Source organism: Cherax quadricarinatus, chromosome 14, assembly GCF_038502225.1.
Source record: "Cherax quadricarinatus isolate ZL_2023a chromosome 14, ASM3850222v1, whole genome shotgun sequence".
NCBI lineage: Eukaryota > Metazoa > Arthropoda > Malacostraca > Decapoda > Parastacidae > Cherax > Cherax quadricarinatus.
This window is the reverse complement of record NC_091305.1, coordinates 35,368,206-35,391,590: the sequence shown is the minus strand read 5'-3', so window position 1 is coordinate 35,391,590 and position 23,385 is coordinate 35,368,206. Positions and strand designations below refer to the sequence as shown.

The 23,385-nt window shown below is 39.3% G+C and overlaps 1 protein-coding gene across 3 annotated transcripts in view; it reads right to left on the bottom strand.

Moving 5' to 3' along the window:
• Positions 1-23,385, bottom strand: part of Start1 (Steroidogenic acute regulatory protein-like) — a 368,052-nt gene that overhangs the window by 309,053 nt on the left and 35,614 nt on the right. For all 3 annotated transcript variants that reach the window (XM_070084953.1, XM_070084954.1, XM_070084955.1), the window contains one exon: positions 9,748-9,828. In XM_070084953.1, the coding sequence (XP_069941054.1) occupies positions 9,748-9,828 (81 nt within the window). The remainder of the gene's footprint in view (positions 1-9,747; positions 9,829-23,385) is intronic.

Here is a 23,385-nt window from a genome sequence, read left to right as displayed (position 1 = left end):
TGTATGTTTGGGGGTCTGAAATGGACTAATCTACTTCACAATATTCCTTATGGGAACAAATTCGGTCAGTACTGGCACCTGAACATACTTCTGGAATGAAAAAATATCGTTAACCAGGGGTCCACTGTATAGTGAAATTGTGACACAACTGCCTGCCGTTTCTGCCACTGCCACTATCTCTGCCACCATATTATGGCCTATTTTATTCATTCTAGAGTATATATCATGTTTCTGTGCTAATTACATTGTTTATTATGACATATTAGATGAATTGTGATAGATAAATTAGCCGTACAGTTGATAATAGCATCATAGTCAAGTATTTTTTTCTTGTCTCTCCAGAGTGCAGGAACGAATTAATGGCTTTTCAATTAATTTAAATGAGGAAAATTAATTTGATATACGAGTAAATTAAGTTACGAACTAGCTCCTGGAACGGATTAAACTCGTAAGTCAAGGTTCCACTGTATTAGCCAGAGGGCTGAAGAGGGGTTGTTGAGGTGGTTTGGTCATTTAGAGATAATGGATCAAAGTAGAATGACATGGAGAGCATATAAATCTGTAGGGGAAGGAAGGCGGGGTAGAGGTCGTCCTCGGAAAGGTTGGAAGGAAGGGGTAAGGGAGGTTTTGTGGGCAAGGGGCTTGGACTTCCAGCAGGCATGCATGAGCATGTTCGATAAGAGTGAATGGAGACGAATGGTATTTGGGACTTGACAATCTGTTGAAGTGTGAGCAGGGTAATATTTAGTGAAGGGATTCAGGGAAACCGGTTATTTTTATATAGCCAGACTTGAGTCCTGGAAATGGGAAGTACAATGCCTGCACTCTAAAGAAGGGATTCAGGATATTAGCAGTTTGGAGGGATATATTGTGTATCTTTGTATGTATACGCTTCTAAACTGTTGTGTTCTGAGCACCTCTGCAAAAACAGTGATTATGTGTGAGTGAGGTGAAAGTGTTGAATGATGAAAGAATTTTCTTTTTGGGGATTTTCTTTCTTTTTGGGTCACCCTGCCTCGGTGGGAGATGGCCAACTTGTTAAAAAAAAAATGAAGAAAAAAAAAAATATTTACACTTACCTTGGAGGAGATGCTGGCATTGGTTTAGGGTGGGGGAAGATACACAGGGTGGCATACATTGTCAGTGGCCCTATATATCTCCAGCAACATTGGAGGAGTCAGTTTCATGTCGTCCTTTTTCTATCGTTTAACCGGTTAACTTACTTGCTACACTGTTAATGCTACATTTTATCACTGGCTGGCGGTATAGCCTGTATCGACTCCTGCTGCTCAAGTATCATACATAATGTAGAATCACTGAAGAAAGCACATTCTCCCCTCTCTCTTCCTCCTTCACTTTCGTACTTTGCTAGTTCTTTCTTTCTTGAATTCTATCATGTTTCTCACTTTCTTTACCAAAGGGCTGGCACTAGGAGCTTTCTTTGGGCCCATGGTAGCTTATTTCGCAGTTGCACTCAATCAATACCCACAAAAAACAATGGGTTATACCGAAATGTTTGGATGAATGAGTGGAATCTTCCTTACTCACCCAGAGACACAGCCAGACTGACTCTCAAATGTGGCAAAGCGGCAGGTGGACATGTCCAATATGGCCAATCTCCAAAATAACAGCCAATAACCAAGATAGAATTTCAGCCAAAAAAGCGGGTGAAAGCCAAATTGGCCGATATCCGGAATGGTATTCCACTGGGTGACTTAAAAGGAAAACAACTATTTAATATCATGACAGCCAGAAACTTGTCATTTCAAGGCCCATTCTTTAAATCGTATATTGGACCTCATCAAGGGACACCTGATATAGTCCTGACAAACAGAGACTGTGACCTCTTTCATTGTCGTATCTCTCCTGGTGGAAACGTAGCATATGCCCATATCCCTGTTATAATACAACTATAGTGGAACCTCAAAAATTGAACTGCTCCCAACACGACCAATTGTGTAAGTGTATTTTTGTAAGTGCTTTTATAAGTGTATGTTTGAGGGTCTGAAATGGACTAATCTAATTTACATTATTCCTGATGGGAATAAATTCATTCTGTAAAGGCTCTCGAACAGCCTTCTGGACCAAAGAAAGTTCAATATTTGAGGTTCCACTGTACAATCTTCTCCATTTAGAATACCTGCACCTCCTAAACCCAATCTTAACACCCTAGGATTTGACCCCTTCAGGGCATTTCTGGGTGAAGATGAAATTGCGTCATTGGAAAATCTACCTTCCACTGCAATTGATGACGCGATCAGGTCCCTTCACAATCGAATAATTGAAGCTACTAATGGAGCTTGCCAATTAGCTTCCACAAAGATCTATCAACAATATAAACCTACTAGGGAAATTAACATGATTAGTCATCACAAACGTGACTTATGGAAATTGCTAGTTCTCCAAGCTAATCAGTATAAACGTGAGTCAGCAAAATTTTGGAGTAAGATCTGACAACTGTTAGGGGCAAAGCACAAGGCTCCTAACTACCTAATTCATTCCTTCACTGATGAGGATGATGAACATGTTGAGATTAAACTCGATGATCCACAGGACCAGGCTAATTTGATGGGTGATGTATGGGAGAAAATTCTCTCCCACAATAACAGTCGTCGATTTAACAATAATCACTATAAGTTGGTAAATGAATGGAGAGATGAGAACTTACATGATCTACAACCACTACCTTCTATTGTTCTATTGATACATCAACTCTTGAAGACGCCCACCCACTTACTAGACCTATTACATTACTCGAGATGAGTCAGGTTATTGGAAGAATGCGAAACAGAGCCCCTGGTCTCTCTGGAATAACAATGCAACAAATAAAGTTCCTACCCAGAAATTGTAAACAGTCTTTGGTTAATATCTTTAATGCCATTTTGGCCTCAGGACATTTTCCAGTGGTTTTTAAGACTGCTAGGATGATCTTTCTTGCTAAACCCAATAAAGACATCTACCAACCAGGGAACTATAGACCTACACAGTGGACCCCTGCATAACGATATTAATCCGTTCCTGAGAGCTCATTGTTATGCGAAATTATCGTTATGCGAATGAATTTTCCCCATAAGAAATAATGGAAATCAAATTAATCTGTGCAAGACACCCAAAAGTATGAAAAAAAAAATTTACCACATGAAATATACATTTTCCTACACACAAAGAGAAGGATACATGCACAATAGTAGAGTAGTACATGCACAATATATATATTGTGCATGTACTACTCTACTAAATGAAGAATAAATGACACTTACATTTATTGAAGATGCAGCAATGACTGATGAGACACTGTGTCCTGGGAGTGCCTTTTCCTCCTGAGTACTGTAGGTCCTGTTTGGCATTTTCTTCCAGAACAGGCCTTATCACACTGTGTATGCCACTACGATTCTTAAATCTCTCAAACCAACCTTTGCTGGCTTTAAATTCACCAATATGAGCACTAGTTCCAGGCGTTTTTCCCTGTTCACCTGGGTGTTAGTCGACTGGTGTGGGTTGCATCCTGGGAGACAAGATTAAGGACCCCAATGGAAATAAGTTAGAGAGTCCTCGATGATGCACTGACTTTCTTGGGTTATCCTGGGTGGCTAACCCTCTGGGGTTAATCGTTTCTCGGTAATTGTTTCACATTAAGCCACACCAACAACACTCTCTCCACATCTTTGAGTAATACAGCTGATGGTGGTGCAGCAACAACAACAGCTGTGGTGCAGCTGACCATGGTGCAGCTGTGGTGCAGCAGCAGCTGTGGTGCAGCAACGGCTGACTGGTCCAATTTATCAGCTGACCGTGGTGCAGCAGCAGCTGACTGTGGTACAATAGTATTTATCACCCTTTTTACCACAGGGTTGGCACTAGAAGCTTTCTTTGGGCCCATGGTGGCTTATTTAGCAGTTACAAGCACTATAAATAATGGAATAATACAAAATGTATCAAATGTATGCATGCAACCGGCCACCCTGGCTTGTAAATAATGATGGCAAGGCAGGCGCTCAGGCTGGACAGACAGGTTCGGGACGAGTCATGTTCAGAAACAGCTGATTGTGCAACAGCAGCTGACCGTGGTGCAGCAGCAGCTGACTGATCCAGCAACAGCTGACTGGTCCAGCAACAGCTGACTGATCCAGCAACAGCTGACTGATCCAGCAACAGCCGACTGGTCCAGCAACAGCTGACTGGTCCAGCAACAGCTGACTGGTCCAGCAACAGCTGACTGGTCCAGCAACAGCTGACTGGTCCAGCAACAGCTGACTGGTCCAGCAACAGCTGACTGGTCCAGCAACAGCTGACTGATCCAGCAACAGCTGACTGGTCCAGCAACAGTTGACTGATCCAGCAACAGCTGACTGATCCAGCAACAGCTGACTGGTCCAGCAACAGCTGACTGATCCAGCAACAGCTGACTGATCCAGCAACAGCTGACTGATCCAGCAACAGCTGATCGTGGTGCAGCAGCAGCTAACTGATCCAGCAACAGCTGACTGGTCCAGCAACAGCTGATCATGGTGCAGCAGCAGCTAACTGATCCAGCAACAGCTGACTGGTCCAGCAACAGCTGATTGTGGTGCAGCAGCAGCTGACTGATTCAGCAACAACTGACTGGTCCAACAACAGCTGATCGTGGTGCAGAAGCAGCTGACTGATCCAGCAACAGCTGACTGGTCCAGCAACAGCTGATCGAGGTGCAACAGCAGCTGACTGATCCAGCAACAGCTGACTGGTCAAGCAACAGCTGACCGTGGTGCAGCAGCAGCTGACTGTGATATGATAGTATTTCTCACCCTTTTTACCACTGGGTTAGCACTAGAGGCTTTCTTGGGGCCCACGGTCACTTATTTTGCAGATGAAATCACCCAAAACGCTGTAATAATACGAAATGTTCCGATTGTATGCTTGGATGTTACCGCGGAGGCTGGCTTGTAAACAATGCCACCGGCGGAACATGTGAAGCTGGCTCAGGCCGCACATTAGAAGCGTCTCGGACGAATAGCGTTGAGCGAGTTTTTTAGCGGTATGCGAGGCAAAATTTTAGTGATAAAATGTATCGGTATGCGGATTTAACGTTATGTGATGCCAACGGTATGCGAGGGTCCACTGTATCTTTACTTGAAGTCACTGGAAAAGTTCTTGAGAAGATCATTTCCAACAGACTGAACTACTATATGGAGTTTAATCACCTTTTTACTGAAAAACAATTTGGCTTTAGAACACATAGAGGTACCCGTCATGCAATAAATATTATTTTCGATACTGTAGCAAGTCTAAAACATCAGGGTAATCTTGCCCTAATTGCCACCAGAGATGTTCATAAAGCTTTTGATAGCTTATGGCATGATGGTCTTATATACAAACTCATTGACCTACCAGACCATAACTGGACTTTTCTCAGATTAATATATAATTTCTTAACTCAAAGAAAAATCATTCCCACCTTTCATGGCAGGTCGACAGAGCCTTTTATACCAACAGCTGGTGTCCCACAAGATTCTTGTCTTAGTCCAATTCTCTTCAACATTTATGTGAATGACCTTCCTCAACCAGAGTTTAATGATACAATTATAACGCAGTTTGCAGATGATGTTATCCATGTCGTCTCATCAACTCCGGTAACAGGAAAATACAAGTATGAGAGAGTCATAGAAAAAATTAACATTGAACTTCGTCGAACATCTAATTGGGAAAAGAAATGGAGAATTACGACTAATCCTGACAAAGTCCTTGTTAGCACGATAGGATGTTTTGCATCAACCATCGAAGATAAAGGGGGTATCTCCATCAGAGGTACACCTGTAGCCATTAGAAACCCTAACAAGATCTTGGGATATGAAATAGACAGGCTGCTCCACTCAACATCTCATGTAACTAAAAAGATCAACATAGCTAAAGCCGGTCTTAGCAGTCTCTTTCGATTCAATCAAGCCCATCCACATGTTAAAAGACATCTGTATAAAATGATAATAAGACCTATACTCGAATACCCATGTGTCCCAATGTCATTAACAACAAAGACCAACATGCTATGGTTACAACGGGTACAGAATAGAGTTCTCTGCTTCATTACGGGTACCAGGAGGAGAGATTTACACGTACAACAAGATATTACTGCCTTAAATGTACGCCTTGACACCCTGAAAAAGAAACAACTCTATGCAATGCAAGAACTCTACATGCCAGATAGAGAACATCCTCTACAAGTTGAAATTAGCACGGATTATATCATCAATACTCCTCACAGGACTCAAAGAATGACTCTCCCACAAAGGGTCCGTCGTTTTATCCATAAAGATGATTACCATCGACCAATGATATTGAGCAACCTCCCTGATAAAGATGATTGGGTAACACCAGAACCCTTCTATGTTTACTGAGAAAATCATCGCCCCCAATAAGGGAGACATCTTATATAACATTCTACTGTAAAAATTATGCTAAATTTATTATGGCGGGACACCACCTGTAAGAAGCCATTGTCGAGTAATTCTTTATCAACTGGCCAGGAAATTATTGCCTTCATTGTCCGTTGTCCAACCGCAAAAAAAAAAAAAAAAAAAAAAAAAAAAAAAAAAAAAAAAAAAAAAAAAAAAAGGCAATTGCAACTTGTATATTTACTATCAATTCAGAGTCATGTACTTATATATCTGTTATATCTATGTGACTCTGATGGGTTAGTATTATACCCCTTCAAGAATATCTTATTATTTCACATACACCTTTTAAATTACACCAAAGTGGTTGGGCCCCTTACCTTTTATATCCTACTCTCTCCCCCCTCCCACCCTTTTCCAATATTTCTATCCTTACCCATCCTTCTTCTTTACCCATCTTACCAAAGCTCTGGTCATAAGAAGAAGGAATGGCCAATAACTGAGGGCCCACTGTAATATCTTTATTTCAACAAGTACATGTACAATGTATACAGGCCTAGCTGACATCAATGATATACTACTACTTTATAGAAAGCTGCTTGTTATGTGAGCATTTCAAGCAAATTAGGCCAGTTTTGTCCCAGGATGTGACCCACACCACTCAACTAACACCCAGGTACCCTTTGCCAGGAATCAAACCCAGACACTCAGCGTGTGAAGCAAAAGCTTTTTGCCACCAGGCCATGGGAGACAACAGACTTGATCTGATGATTCAGGAGAAAACAGACACTATCACTATAGACAAAATCAAATATTATGTACTTTTCCACTTTGTCCAATGAATCTAACTTTTGCCCAGCCAATTTTTTTGTCTGTAATTGCCAAAAAATGTTAAATGAAGGCCTGCTAATTAGAGGGTTTTACCGTATTATTATTATTATTATTATTATTATTATTATTATTATTTTCATTATTCTTTTCTTTCAACGTACCAGCCATATCCCAATGAGGTGGGGTGGCCCAAAAGGAAAAACAAACGTTACTCCTTTTAAATTTAGTAATATATACAGGAGAAGGGGATTATTATTATTATTATTATTATTATTATTATTATTATTATTATTATTATTATTATTATTATTATTATTGTTATTATTGCATGTGATTACTTAGTAATATTATAAAAAAAATACATATTACTTAACTCTTTGACTGTTTTGGTCGTATATAAACGTCTTACGAGCCACCGTGTTTGACGTATATATACTCAAATTCTAGCGGTTTCAAATCAAGCAGGAGAAAGCTGGTAGGCCCACATGTGAGAGAATGGGTCTGTGTGGTCAGTGTGCACCATATAAAAAAATCCTGCAGCACGCAGTGCATAATGAGAAAAAAAAAACTCCGATGGTTTTTTTAATTAAAATGCTGAATTTTTTATCTATTTTCATATAGTATTTATGGTTGTATTTCATTTTCTTGGTCTCATTTGATAGAATGGAAAACATGATTTTGACTGGTTTTACTATGAAAAGAACCTTGAAATGGAGCTCAAAGTAGGGGAAATGTTTGATTTTTGCTGATGTTCAAAAGTAAACAAATGTCATTTTCCAATAAATGTCCAAGTAACCATTCTAATATGCAGTTATGAATGGGTTGACATTATTTATACAATTATTACATTATTGCAGTAGTTTGCATAACAGTAAATCTTCTATTTTTGTTTGAATAAAAATTAAAAATAGAAAGCAAGAGTAATGTCAGAGTGGCCTGGAGACATGATTGATGAACAAAGAAAATGTTATTTTAGAGCCAAGAATGTCTGCATTGTTCATTCTGGACCCTATTTTGAAATTGTCATATTTTTTAATTTTCATGAAATTGGCCAAATTGCAAATTTCTGACCACATTATTGGGTAGTTGAAATTGGTAAATGGGCAGTTTCTTGTACTCAATCGATAGAAAAAATAGAGTTCTAAAGAAATAGCTATGAATTTGGTCGACTGGAACAATGGAATTAGCCAAAAATAGGGCTCAAAATGGGTGATATCACCGATTCGTAAATATCGCCGAGGTCGCCAACTTCGTGAGAGCATAATTCCGTCAGTTTTCCATCAAATTTTGTTCTTTTGGTGTCATTACAATCGGGAAAAGATTCTCTATCATTTCATACGAATTTTTTTTTTTTTCCCGGAAATTTTGCGACACCAGGGGACACCTCAGGATTTAGGGTTGCGACAGTCAAGGGGTTAAGACTGTAAACAGAACAGGCAATGGTGACATCTAAACTTTAAAGAAAAAAAAATGCTTAAAAGCACTTCGTAAATGTTACCTTACTCACATTATTAATACATTTAATGCAAATGTAGAACAAATACAGTGGAACTTCAGTTTTCGTATGCCCTAGTTTGTATGTAAAACTATATTCTCCATAAAATATATTTTTTCTTAATATTTTTGGGTGTTTGGAACAGATTAATTGGATTTACATTATTTCTCATAGGAAATATTGTTTCAGTTTTCGTGCGATTCGGTTTATCATCAGATTTTTTCGAACGGATTAATCATGAAAACCAAGGTTCCACTGTATTTAGTTTTCATATACAAACAGCTTTCTTCATTTTATGTGCACTCGCTTTGTGTAAATTCACTATTATGTAATGACACATTTCTATTGGTAAAATTGTAGGTACAATAAACATTCGCTATATGTAATCATCACAGGTAACAAAGCATACTGAATATTCTTATTTTTTAACACACCAGCTTTTTCTACCTGAGATAGGGTAGCCCATGAAAGAGAAAGCACATTCGCTATCGTTCACTCAATTGCTGTCTTGCCAGAAGCATGCTGACATCACAGTTCAGATGGAATTATGTTCTGAGAGCATAACTGAGCTTAGTACAGCTCAGTAATGCTATCAGAATGGAATACATCTACTACACAAGGAAAGAATACACGTTAAGTTTTTACTATAGTTCACATATTGTCACTTCTGTGATTTCACAGAGCCCCAATTGTAAGTTCTCAAATGTATAGCGTTTAGCTATACATTTGAGAACCTATGGCAATACAGTTCACAACACTGTGCACCTCTGATACTACAGTTAACAACACCGTGTACCTCTGACACTACAGTTAGCAACATTGTGTACCTCTGAAACTACAGTTAGCAACATTGTGTACCTCTGAAACTACAGTTAGTAACATTGTGTACCTCTGACACTACAGTTAGCAACACCATAACTCTCACACTACAGTTAACAACACTGTGCACTTCTGATGCTACAGTTTGCAACACCATGTACATCTGACACTACAGTTAGCAACACTGTGCACCAATCCACGTAACAAGTAAATTCAACCAGTAGAGCTACTTACCACAATGTCAAATATTGAAGAACTGATGTTATAATATATTATTTCTTCCACTAGAGCCTCATACTTTCCTTGGTGTTCAATCTGGAAAAAAAAAAAATCCATTTTAGAAATAATACTACAAGCTGAGGGGGTAAAAATCCTAAGAACGAATTTTGATATTTTTTTTTATTAACACATCGACCATTCCCCACCAAGGCAGAGTGGCCTGAAAAAGAAAAACTTTCGTCATTACTCACTCCATCACTGTCTTGCCAGAGGCATACTTACACTACAGTTATAAAACTGCAACATTAACACCCATCCTTCAGAGTCCAGGCACTGTACTTCCCATCTCCAGGTATCAAGTCCGGCCTGCCGGTTTCCCTGAATCCCTTCATAAATGTTACCTTGCTTACATTCCAACAGCACGTCAAGTATTAAAAACCATTTGTCTCCATTCATTCCTATCTAACATGCTCATGCATGCTTGCTGGAAGTTCAAGCCCTTCACACACAAAACTTCCTTTACACCCTTCCTCCAACTTTTCCAAGGCTGACCCCTACCTTGCCTTACTTCCACTACAGATTTATACACTTTTGAAGTCATTGTATTTGATCTCATCCTCTCTACATGTCCAAACCATCTCAATAACCCCTCCTCAACCCTCTGGATAATAGTTTTGGTAATCCCACATCCCCTCCTGGTCTCCAAACTACAGATTCTCTGCATTATATTCATACCACACATTGCCCTTTGACATGACATCTCCACTGCTTCCAGCCTTCTCCTTGTTGCAGCATTCACAACCCATGCCTCACACCCATACACAGTATAGTTATACACTGTATAACTATACAGTGGACCCTCGCCTATCAAACACATCGCATAACGTTAAATCCGCCTAGCGATACATTTTAACGCAAAAATTTTGCCTCGGCTAGTGCTAAAAAACTCGTTCAACACGATTCGTTCGAGACGCGTCCACGTGCGGCCTGAGCCCGCCTTACTTGTTCCGTGGGTGCCAGTGTTTACAAGCCAGCCACCGCGGTCGCTTCCAAGCATACAATCGGAACATTTCATATTATCACAGCCTTTTTAGTGATTGCACCTGCAAAATAAGTCACCATGGGCCCCAAGAAAGCTTCTAGTGCCAACCCTACAGCAAAAAGAGTGAGAATTACTATGGATATGAAGAAAGAGATCATTGCTAAGTATGAAAGTGGAGTGCATGTCTCCAAGCTGGCCAGGTTGTACACAAAACCCCAATCAACCATCGCTACTATTGTGGCCAAGAAAACGGCAATCAAGGAAGCTGTTCTTGCCAAAGGTGCAACTTTGTTTTCAAAACAGAGATCGCAAGTGATAGAAGATGTTGAGAGACTCTTATTGGTGTGGATAAACGAAAAACAGATAGCAGGAGATAGCATCTCTCAAGCGATCATATGTGAAAAGGCTAGGAAGTTGCATGACGATTTAATTAGAAAAATGCCTGCAACTAGTGATGATGTGAGTGAATTTAAGGCAAGCAAAAGTTGGTTTGAGAGATTTAAGAATTGTAGTGGCATACACAGTGTGATAAGGCATGGTGAGGCTGCCAGTTCGGACCACAAAGCGGCTGAAAAATATGTGCAGGAATTCAAGGAGTACACAGACAGCGAAGGATTGAAACCTGAACAAGTGTTTAATTGTGACAAAACAGGCCTGTTTTGGAAGAAAATGCCAAGCAGGACCTACATTACTCAGGAGGAAAAGGCACTCCCAGGACATAAGCCTATGAAAGACAGGCTTATTCTGTTGATGAGTGCCAATGCTAGTGGTGATTGCAAAGTAAAGCCTTTATTGGTGTATCACTCTGAAACTCCCAGGTGTTCAGGAAAAACAATGTCCTCAAGGCTAATTTGTGTGTGCTGTGGAGGGCAAACAGTAAGGCATGGGTCACTAGGGACTTTTTCTATGACTGGTTACACCATGCATTTGCCCCCACTGTGAATAATTACCTAATTGAAAAGAAATTAAACCTTAAGTGCCTCCTGGTATTAGACAATGCTCCTGGTCATCCTTCAGACGTGGCAGAGCGACTTTCTGCGGAAATGAGCTTCATTAAGGTCAAGTTTTTGCCTCCTAATACCACTCCTCTCCTGCAGCCCACGGACCAGCAGGTCATTTCCAACTTCAAGAAACTGTACACAAAAGCTCTGTTTGAAAGGTGCTTTGTAGTGACCTCAGAAACTCAATTGACTCTAAGAGAGTTTTAGAGAGATCACTTTAGCATCCTTAATTGTGTAAACATTATAGGTAAGGCTTGGGAGGAAGTGACTAAGAGGACCTTGAACTCTGCTTGGAAGAAACTGTGGCCAGAATGTGCAGACAAAAGGGATTTTGAAGGGTTTGAGGCTAACCCTGGAAATCCTATGCCAGTTGAGGAATCCACTGTGGCATTGGGGAAGTCCTTGGGGTGGGAGGTTAGTGGGGAGGATGTGGAAGAGTTGGAAGAGGAGGACAATGAAGAACTAACCACTGTTGAGCTGCTAGATCATCTTCAACAGCAAGAGGCCACACCTGAGGAAACTGCTTCGGAGGAGGGGATAGAGAAATTGAAGAAGTTGCCTACTTCAAAGATTAAGGAAATGTGTGCAATGTGGCTTAAAGTGCAAACCTTTTTTGATGAAAATCACCCTCACACAGCTATTGCAAGCCGTGCTGGTGACTATTACACTGACAATGTTGTGAAACACTTTAGGAATGTTATAAAGGAACGGGAGGTACAGGCCTCTATGGACAGATATGTTGTGCGACAGAGGTCCAGTAACTCTCAAACTGGTCCTAGTGGCATTAAAAGAAGAAGGGAAGTAACCCCTGAAAAGGACTTGCCACCTCAAGTCCTAATGGAAGGGGATTCCCCTTCAAAACACTAACACCATCAACACTCTCCCCTCCTCCCATCCCATCAATCATCACCAGATCTTCAACAAAGGTAAGTGTCATGTAACTGTGCATGTCTTCTTCAGTTTGTGTGTATTAAAATTAATATTTCATGTGGTAACAATTTTTTTTTGTTCATACTTTGGGGTGTCAGGAACGGATTAATTTGATTTCCATTATTTCTTATGGGGAAAATTAATTCACCTAACAATAATTTCACCTAACGTTGAGCTCTCAGGAATGGATTAATAGCGTTAGGCGAGGGTCCACTGTACTCTCATACTGTCCCCTCTTTGCCTTCATGGATAAAGTTCTTTGTCTCCACAGACTCCTGAGTGCACCACTCATCTTTTTCCCCTCATTAATTCTATGATTCACCTCGTCCTTCACAGACCCATCTGCTGACACATCCACTCCCAAATATTTGAACACATTCACCTCCTCCATACTCTCTCCTACCAATCTGATATCCAATCTTCCATTACCTAATTTTTTTGTTATCCTCATCACCTTACTCTTTCTTATATTCACTTTTTATTTCCTTCTTTTACAAACCCTACCAAACTCATCAACCAACCTCTGCAACTTCTCTTCTGAATCCCCCAAAAGCACAGTGTCATCAGCAAAGAGCAACTGTGACAACTCCCACTTTGTTAGATTCTTTATCTTTTAACCCCACACTTCTTGCCAATACCTGAGCATTCACTTCTCTTATAACTCCATCTATAAATATATTGAAACACCATGGTGACATCACAAATTCCTGTCTAAGGCCTGAATTTACTGGGAAATAATCTCCCTCTCACCTACATGCTCTAGCCTGAGCCTCACTATCCTTGTAAAAACTTTTCACCGCTTTCAATAACCTACCTCCTATTCCATACATCTGCAACATCTGTCACATTGCCCCTATATCCACCCTATCATATACCTTTTCCAAATCCATAAGTGCCACAAATACCTCTTTACCCTTATCTAAATACTGTTCACCTATATGTTTCACTGCCAACACTTGGTCTACACACCCCCCTACCTTTCCTAAAGCCTCCTTGTTCATCAGCTATCCTGCTCTCCATCTTACTCTTAATTCTTTCAATAATAACTCTTCCATACACTTTACCAGGTATACTCAACAGACTTATTCCCCTATAATTTTTACACTCTCTTTTGTCCCCTTTGCCTTTACACAAAGGAACTATGCATGCTCTCTGCCAATCCATAGATACCTCTTCCATACATTTATTAAATAAAAACACTAACCACTACAAAACTGTATCTCCACCTGCCTTTAACATTTCTGTCTTTATCCAATCAATCCCAGCTGCTTTACCCCCTTTCATTCTACTCACTGCCCAACACACTTCCCCCACACTCACAACTGGTTCTTCCTCACTCCTATAAGATGTTATTCCTCCTTGCCCTATACATGATATCACAGCTTCCCTATCTTCATCAACATTTAACAATTCCTCAAAATATTCCCTCCATCTTCCGAATACCTCTAACTCTCCATTTAATAACTCTCCTCTCCTCTTTTTAACTGACAAATCCATTTGTTCTCTAGGCTTCCTTAACTTGTTAATCTCACTCCAAAACTTTGTCTTATTTTCAACAAAATTTGTTGATAACACCTCACCCACCCATTGCTTCACCACTCTCTTAACCACTCTTTTTCTCTCCATATACTCCTCCCTCCTTGCATCACTTCTTTGTAAAAACCTCTCATATGCTAACTTTTTCTCTCTTACTACTATCTATACATCATTCCACCAATCGCTCTTCTTCCCTCCCGCGCCCACTTTCCTATAACCACAAACTTCTGCTGAACACCCTAACACAATATTCTTAGACTTACCCCATACATCTTCTACCCCATTGTCTATACTCTCATTAGTCCATCTGTCCTCCAACAGTTGTTTACATCTCACCCTAACTGCCTCCTCCTCTAGTTTATAAATCCTCACTTCTCTCTTACTTGCTGTTTCCATTCTCCTTGTATCCCATCTACCTTCTACTCTCACTGTAGCTACAACTAAAAAGTGATTTGATATATCTGTGGCCCCTCTATAAACATGTACATCCTCAGGTCTACCTAATAGTCTTTTATCTACCATTTCGTGGTCCAAAAAACTACTGTCATTTCACCCTACATCATATCTTGTGTACTTATTTATCCTCTTTTTCTTAAAATATGTGTTACCTATAACCAAACCCCTTTCTATACAAAGTTCAATCAAATGCTCCCCATTATCATTTACACCTGGCATCCCAAACTTACCTACCACACCCTCTCTAAACACTTCTCCTACTTTAGCATTTAGGTCTCCTACCACAATTACTCTCTCTCACTTGGCTCAAAAGTTCCTACACACTTGCTTAACATCTCCCAAAATCTCTCTCTCTCTCTCTCTCTCTCTCTCTACATTCCTCTCTTCTCGAGGTGTATACACACTTATTATGACCCACTTTTCACATCTGACCCTTATTTTAATCTACATAATCCTTGAATGTATACATTTATATTCCCTCTTCTCTCTCCATAACTGATCCTTCAACATTACTGCTACCCCTTCCTTAACTCTAACTCCCTCAGACACTCCTGACTTAATCCCATTTATTTTTCCCCACTGAAACTCGTCTACCCCCTTCAGCTTTGTTTCACTTAGGGCTAGGACATCCATCTTCTTTTCATTCATAACATTAGCAATCACCTCTTTCTTATCATCCGCACCACATCCATGCACATTCAAACATCCCAATTTTATAAAGTTTTTCTTTTCCTTGTTTTTAGTAATTTATACAGAAGGGGTTACTAGCCCATTGCTCCTGGCATTTAGTTGCCTCTTTCGACACACATAGCTTACAGAGGAAGAATTCTGTTCCACTTTCCCATGGAGATAAGCAGAAATAAACAAGAACAAGAACTAGGAAGAAAATAGAAGAAAACCCAGAGGGGTTAGTTTATATATGCTTGTACATGCATGTGTAGTGTGACCTAAGTGTAAGTAGAAGTAGCAAGACATACCTGCAACCTTGCATGTTTAACGAATTTTAATATTCGGGTATAACACATTTATCTCAAACTGAGAAGTCTACTGAATATCTGAAATGCAATTTGGAAAAAGGTTTTGTAACAGAATAAAATCCTGATAGTAATATGTATGAATAGAATATTCAAATTAGTTAATATGGTACAATGAAATGAGTACTACAGTACTTTATAGTTTGGCAGTACTGAACACTGAAATCTGCACAGTAGACCTTTGATTAGTACAATCCCCAAAAATGAGAATTCAGCACAAGCAAGTGAAAAACAGCAAACAATTTAATTTCACTGAAATTCTCTCAATTCATGCACCACAGTTTGCAAAGTTCTTGAGTGATGCACAAACCTATTAGTGTCTGCATGGTGGTGGGCTAGATCATTGTTTTCAAGAGTAGGCTCAGTGTCACATGCTATCATCCCATTGACTCTGCTTAGTGATTCTCTGAAAGCATAGTATGATCCCCTTAATTACTCCATTATATCAAGAATTTACTGTACATAGAAGCCTAAGATAATAAAGAGGTTGACAACCTAACCGAAGTGTACCACAATCAACAAGCAAAGGAGACTGCTCCAGCAACCATCCAGTGTACAACTCAAAACTAGAGAGGGGATGTGGTGCTAACCATGAATGAGAGACAGTGAATGAGATGATGGAGAATGAGGGTTTGAATGAGAGAATGTGAATGAGGCAATGACACAATGAATGAAGCAGTAAATGAGAAACATTGAATGAACAGTGAATGAGAAATGTTAAACTAGAGGAGGTGAATGAGAAGTGGTGAATGAGAGGTGGAGAATGAAATACAAAAAATGAAGCAGTGAATGAAGGAACCATCCTGCATAATTGTTATCGGGTATTTGAAAAGTCATAAAAGACATTTCAGTACATACCCCTAGCTGCCAGATGTAAGCCACCTGCCTGTTTTCAATTTTGCTATTACTGGGCAATTATATGGAAAAGCAAATTAATATATGTTAAGCTAGCTTAACCAAGCATAACAAATATAAAATTTTAACTGATAGTTCATTCATAAAAAATGCATACACAGAAAACTGTGTAACACTGAATGAAGGAGAGGCTAAAATGAGAGGCACTGACTGTGAGGAACAGCTAATACAGGTCAGCAATCACTGATCCAGCAAACACTAATCCAGTTCCATCACTAATCCAGCACTAATTTCAGCTAGCATAATTTCAAATTTCCCGGGTTGCCTCACCAACCTGCTGCTACTTGTAAGTAAGCAATTTTATTCAGGTACAGGTACACATAAATACAGATACACCTACCATCCGACTTACGACCTGCTCGACTTACGACCACTCGACTTACGACCTTGTTTTTTATCCCAAATTTCTGGGAAATAAACAACTATTTGTGTTGTACACAGTGTTTATCCTAAACCTTACAGTATAAAATACAGTACTAACAGCATAAAAAGTAAAGTAAAACGTGAAATACCAAAATAAAACAATAAAATAAAGTCATTACAAAAATGTTTTGTTGATATTCAGTAGTAAGGTTCGACTTACGACCATTTCGACTTACGACCGGTTTCTCGGAACCGAACTCGGTCGTAAGTCAGATGGTAGGTGTACATAAATTATCATACATAGCATATGTGTAGATTACCTAGAACAGGGGTGGGCAACCCTTAGCATACGTGCCAAACCTGGCATGCCAACAACTTCTTTCTGGCACGCTAACCTCTGGTCTCATCTCAAAAAACAAAAAAAAATATTGCGACATTTATCACGTATCTGTTCTAAAAAAAGCAGGGATATGTAGTCCCCATATGTTACCAAAGATTTTGTATCAAAGATATGGCCAACTTTGACACACACACTTAAAAAATTTGCCCACCCCTGACCTAGGATAACCCAAGAAAGTTTGACAAAGTGACTTGCTGAATAAACAACTGTTGGTATCACTTGCAAACACAGGCTAGCCATCTAAATTTGCTTTCCTCCATTTATTGTTATAACCTGCTTTCTTTAACCCCAGCCATGGTTCTAATGAATAAAGGAAATGCTTCTTGTGTAAAGTTTAAGCAAATACTGTCCATCAAAGATAAGTTTGAACTCCTGAAAAGTGGTGTGTCTGTGAGAAGTTTTTTTTTTTTTTTTAACAAGTGGGCCATCTCCCATCAAGGCAGGGTGACCCAAAAAGAAAGATAATCCCCAAAAAGAAAATACTTTCATCATCATTCAACACTTTCACCACACTCACAAATAATCACTGTCTTTGCAGAGGTGCCCAGATACAACAGTTTAGAAGCATATACAGGAAGGCCCCACTTATACGGCTGGTTAGGTTCCAGGCTACCGCCGTAAAGCGGAAACCGCCGTAAAGTGGAAAACCCTTTTTTTCCACTTACAAATGCATACAAACACTAGATAACAAGTTTACACTAACATATATTAAGTTAGCAATAGAACCAGGCATCAAAAAACAATAAAAAAGTACAATACACACATAGTGCACTCATTACTTACCTTAAAATATTTATAGTCTTAATCTAGGGTGAGACAAGAGGTATTTATTGTAAGAAATCAAGTGTGGTATGTATGGTAGTCAGCCAGGCTACCATACCAGGCCACCCCACCCACACATACAATTCTATGATATTTAAGCATCCCAGAGCGATAAAATGTATATACAGTTCACTCATTACTTACCTTAAAATATAGGGTGAGATGAGTAGTACTTATTGTAAAAAATCAAGTGTGGTATGTATGGTAGTCAGCCGGGCTACCATACCAGGCCAACCCACCTACACATAATATTCTATTACATTTAAGCATCCCAGAGCGATAAAATGTATATACAGTTCACTCATTACTTACCTTAAAATATTTGTAGTCTTAATGTAGGGTCAGGAGTAAGTAAATGAGATAAAACGAATAAATGAGAGAGAGAAAGAATGAGTGCATGAGAGAGGACAGGCGCAGAGTTATGTAAACAAACCAGGCGAAGGTAAGTTTTGTAAACGAAGTGTACACGTCTGGTTTGTGTACAAGTTACATTAATGAGAGAGAGAAAGAATGAGTGCATGAGAGAGGACAGGCGCAGAGTTATGTAAACAAACCAGGCGAAGGTAAGTTTTGTAAACGAAGTGTACACGTCTGGTTTGTGTACAAGTTACATTGTGTACAGGTTGTCTCTACATTGATACGGTAGAATAAATAAAGAAGAACACTCCCATTCTCATGTAACATCATTTTGAGAAGAAATGATGCTCTGAGTGAAGGCAATGGAAATAAGTCACTCTGACTTTTTTGGGTTATCCTAGGTTCTCTACACATATGTTGTTATGTATGATAATCTATGTAACTGTATTTGTGTATACCTGAATAAACTTACTTACATACATACGAAAGGAATAATTTTCTACAGTTACCCCCAGTAACACATTTTCTCTTATGTTAGATTACCTGGAGTTTACCTGGAGAGAGTTCCGGGGGTCAACACCCCCGCGGCCCGGTCTGTGACCAGGCCTCCTTAGGTCAGTGTCCCAGGATGCGACCCACACCAGTCGACTAACACCCAGGTACCCATTTTACTGATGGGGAACATAGACAACAGGTTGAAAGAAACACTTCCAATGTTTCTACTCTGGCTGGGAATCGAACCCAGGCCCTCGCCGTGTGAAGCGAGAGTGTTAACCACCAGGCCACCAGAGAAAATGTTATTCTTGGCATCACTTGTACAAGTTATCTGGCTACCACATCTCATATTTATGTTTATTTATTCTATTGTAGGGTGTATTTATCATCTTTTCATGTTATGTATCGTGTTTATTATATAATTTTGAAAAAAATATCATGGATGGATTAATGAAAATGTGTATATTAACATAATATACAACATTTAATGAGACTCGGTGATTATTATTATTATTATTAGCATTTCTAATATGGCGTCACTTGTGCAAGTCGTCTGCTACCACATCTCATATTTATGTTTATTTATTCTATTGTGGGGTGTATTTATCATCTTTTTATGTTATGTATCGTGTTTATTATATAATTTTGAAAAAATATCATAGATGGATTAATGAAAATGTGTATTTAACGTAATATACGAGATTTAAATGAGACTCGATGATTATTATTATCATTACTAATATGACGTCTGGAGACATAAGACACTCTTACTGATTTTAATGTGTACCTGCACGCCAGCACAGTATGTAAGTTTATTTAAGTACAGGTATACATAAGTATAATTATCAGTATATATAAAATATGAAATAACTTTTAAAAACATTTGAAATTTTGGAGTTTCCAGACAAAATGGAGAGACTTAATGCTTACTGAGCTCACGAAGAATGTAAACAAACAAGGTGGGGCGCGGTGACCGTATTAGAAAGTCAGGTGGGGGGAGCCGTATAGCGAGTTTTGGTCATAATTTGAAATGACCGTATTAGCGGAATGCCGTAAAGTGAAACGCCGTAAAGCGGGGCCCTGCTGTATAAAGATATACTGTATAACATATCCCTCCAAACTGCCAATATCCCAAACCCCTCCTGTAAAGTACAGGTACTGTACGTCCCATTTCCAGTACTCAAGTCCAACTATATAAAAATAGCCAGTTTCCCTGAATCACTTCACTAAATATTACCCTGCTCACACTCTAACAGCTCATCAGATCCCAAAAATCATTCGTCTCTATTCACGCATGCTTGCTGGAAGTCCAAGCCCCTCACCCACAAAACCTTCTTTACCCCCTCCCTCCAACCTTCTTGAGGACAACGCCTACCCCACTTTCCTTCCCCTACAGAGTTATACGCTCTCCATGTCATTCTCCTTTGATCCATTCTCTCTAAATGACCAAACCACCTCAACAACCCCTCTTCAGCCCTCTGACTAATACAGTGGACCCCCGGTTTACGATATTATTTCATTCCAGAAGTATGTTCAGGTGCCAGTACTGACCGAATTTGTTCCCATAAGAAATATTGTGAATTAGATTAGTCCATTTCAGACCCCCAAACATACACATACAAACGCACTTACATAAATACACTTGCATAATTGGTCACATTGGGAGCTGATCGTAAACCGGGAGTCCACTGTACTTTTATTAACTCCACACCTTCTCTTAATTTCCACACTCCAAATTCTCTGCATAATATTTACACCACACATTGCCCTTAGACAGGACATCTCTACTGCCTCCAACCGCCTCCTCGCTGCAGCATCGACAACCCAAGCTTCACACCCATATAAGAGTGTTGGTACTACTATACAAAGCTTGTGTGAATTATACAGCATTGGCTCTTCGACAGTTTATGACATAAAAAAGCAGAAAGAAAAATTACTGTTTCTTTGCTAACAGTGATTCAAAGAAACATGTGTAAAAGGAAAACAATGAAGGAAGGAACAAGTTTAGCACTTCATCAAGTTCTGATGAAGTGCTTTAGGCTACATGTAAGTGAAGATGCTGAGTTGTAAATTTCAGCTCTTCACTTAGAAAGCAGCAGTGATGAACTTTCTTGTTTAAGTCAAATTGATTAACTTTATTAGCCCTTTGAGGGTCGATAGGCCCTCTCCGAGACTCGTTCTCAGGGTCAGCCAAATTTAAAAAAAAAAATAATAATAATTTTCTCTTATGAAAAGATAGAGAATCTTTTCCTGATCATAATGACACCAAAAATTTGAAATTTGATGGAAAACTTACGGAATTATGCTCTCGCAAAGTTAGCGATCTCGGCGATGTTCACGCATCGGCGATTTTGCCCACTTTGAGCCCCATTTTTGGCCAATTCCACTGTACTAGCCGACAAAAAACATGAATATTTCGCTAGAACTCCCTTTTTTCTATCGAATGAGTGCAAGAAACCACCCATTTATCAACTTCAACTATCCAGTACAGTGGTCAGAATTTAGCAATTTTGCCAATTTCACACAAATTTCAAAAGATGCCAATTTCCGAATAGGCTCCAGGAAAAACAAGAAAGACATTCCTGGCACTAAAATGACATTTCCTCTGTTCATTAGTCACGTCTCAAGGCCCCTCTTATATTCTTTTGCTTTCCACTTTGAATTTTTATTCTCACAAAAAATAGAAGATTTACTGTTATGCAGGCTACTGCATTAGTGTAAAAAATGGTATAAATAATATTGGCGCACTTGTGAAAGAATATTAGACTCACCAGTTGACGTATATTGGACGCTTGGCATGATTTGTTTACTTTTGAACTTTGGTAAAAATCGAATATTTCTGCTACTTTGAGCTCAATTTCAAGGTACTTTTCACTGTAAAACCAGTCAAAATCATCTCAATTTCTGTAATATGTCTTCCATTCTATAAAATGAGGCCAAAAAACTAGAATACAACAATAAATACCATACGAAAATACAGTGCAAAGTCGCTGTTTTATTCCAAAAAAAACGGTCAGTTTTTTTTTTTCATTATGCACTGTGTGCTGCAGGATTTTTTTATACTGTGCACACTGACCACATAGACCCATTCTTTCATATGTAGGCCTACCAGCTTTCTCCCACTAGATTTGAGGGCACTAGAATTTAGGCGGCGTACTAGTACGTCAAAAACCCTGGGTCGTAAGCCGTACTAGTACGGCTGAAACCCTCAAAGGGTTAATCCTTTCACTGTCAGTCCCATTGTATCATGGCTCTGAATCCTGTGTCAGTCCAGTAGTATGATGCCATAAGCTCGGTTCACTCAGATAAGTTGTGACCAGTAAATTTGGGCCTAGATATGAGAAAATAGGTCTGTGTGGTAAATGTGCACTATATAAAAAAAAATCCTGTAGCACGCAGAGCATAATGAGGAAAAAAAAAATGGGGCCAAGTTTTTGGTGTAAAACAGCGACTTTGTGATAAATTTTCATATGGATTTTATGACTGTAATCTCGGTTTTTTGGTCTCATTTGATAGAAAATATATTACAGAAATAGAGACGATTTTGACTGGTTTCGGGATGGAAGGTACCTTAAAACTGAGCTCAAAGTAATGGAAATGTTCAATTATTGCTGGTGCTCAAGAGTAAACAAATCATGTCATGTGTCCAATACATGTCCAACTGGCCGGTCTAATATGCAGTCATGAATGGGTTGACATTATTTATACAATTATTACAATAATGCAGACTTGAATAAAAATTCAAGATGGAAAGCAAGTGTAATGTAAGAGGGGTCCTGGAGACGTGACTAATGAACAGAGAAAATTTTATTTTAGTGCCACGAATGCCTGCACTGTTTATTCTGGACCCTATTTTGAAACTGGCATCTCTTGAAATTTGTGTGAAATTGGTCAAATTACCGATTTCTGATCACTTTATTAGTTGAAATAGATAAATGGACGTTTTTTTGTACTCAATCGTCAGAATAGAAGGAATACTAGTGAAATAGCTATGAGTTTGGTCGACTGGAACAATGGAATGTGCCAAAAATAAAGTGTAAAGTGGGCAAATATTGCCGATGTGTAAATACAGTGGACCCCCGGCATACGATGGCATCGCGTTATGTTAAATCCGGCATACGATACATTTTAATGCAAAAATTTTGCCTCGCCTCACGCGATTCGTCTGGGAAGCGTCCCACGTGTGGCCTCAGCGCCAGTGTTCACAAACCAGCCAGTGCGTTCGCATCTACGCATACATTCGGTACATTTCACATTATCCCAGTATTTTTAGTGCTTGTAACTACAAAATAAGTCACCATG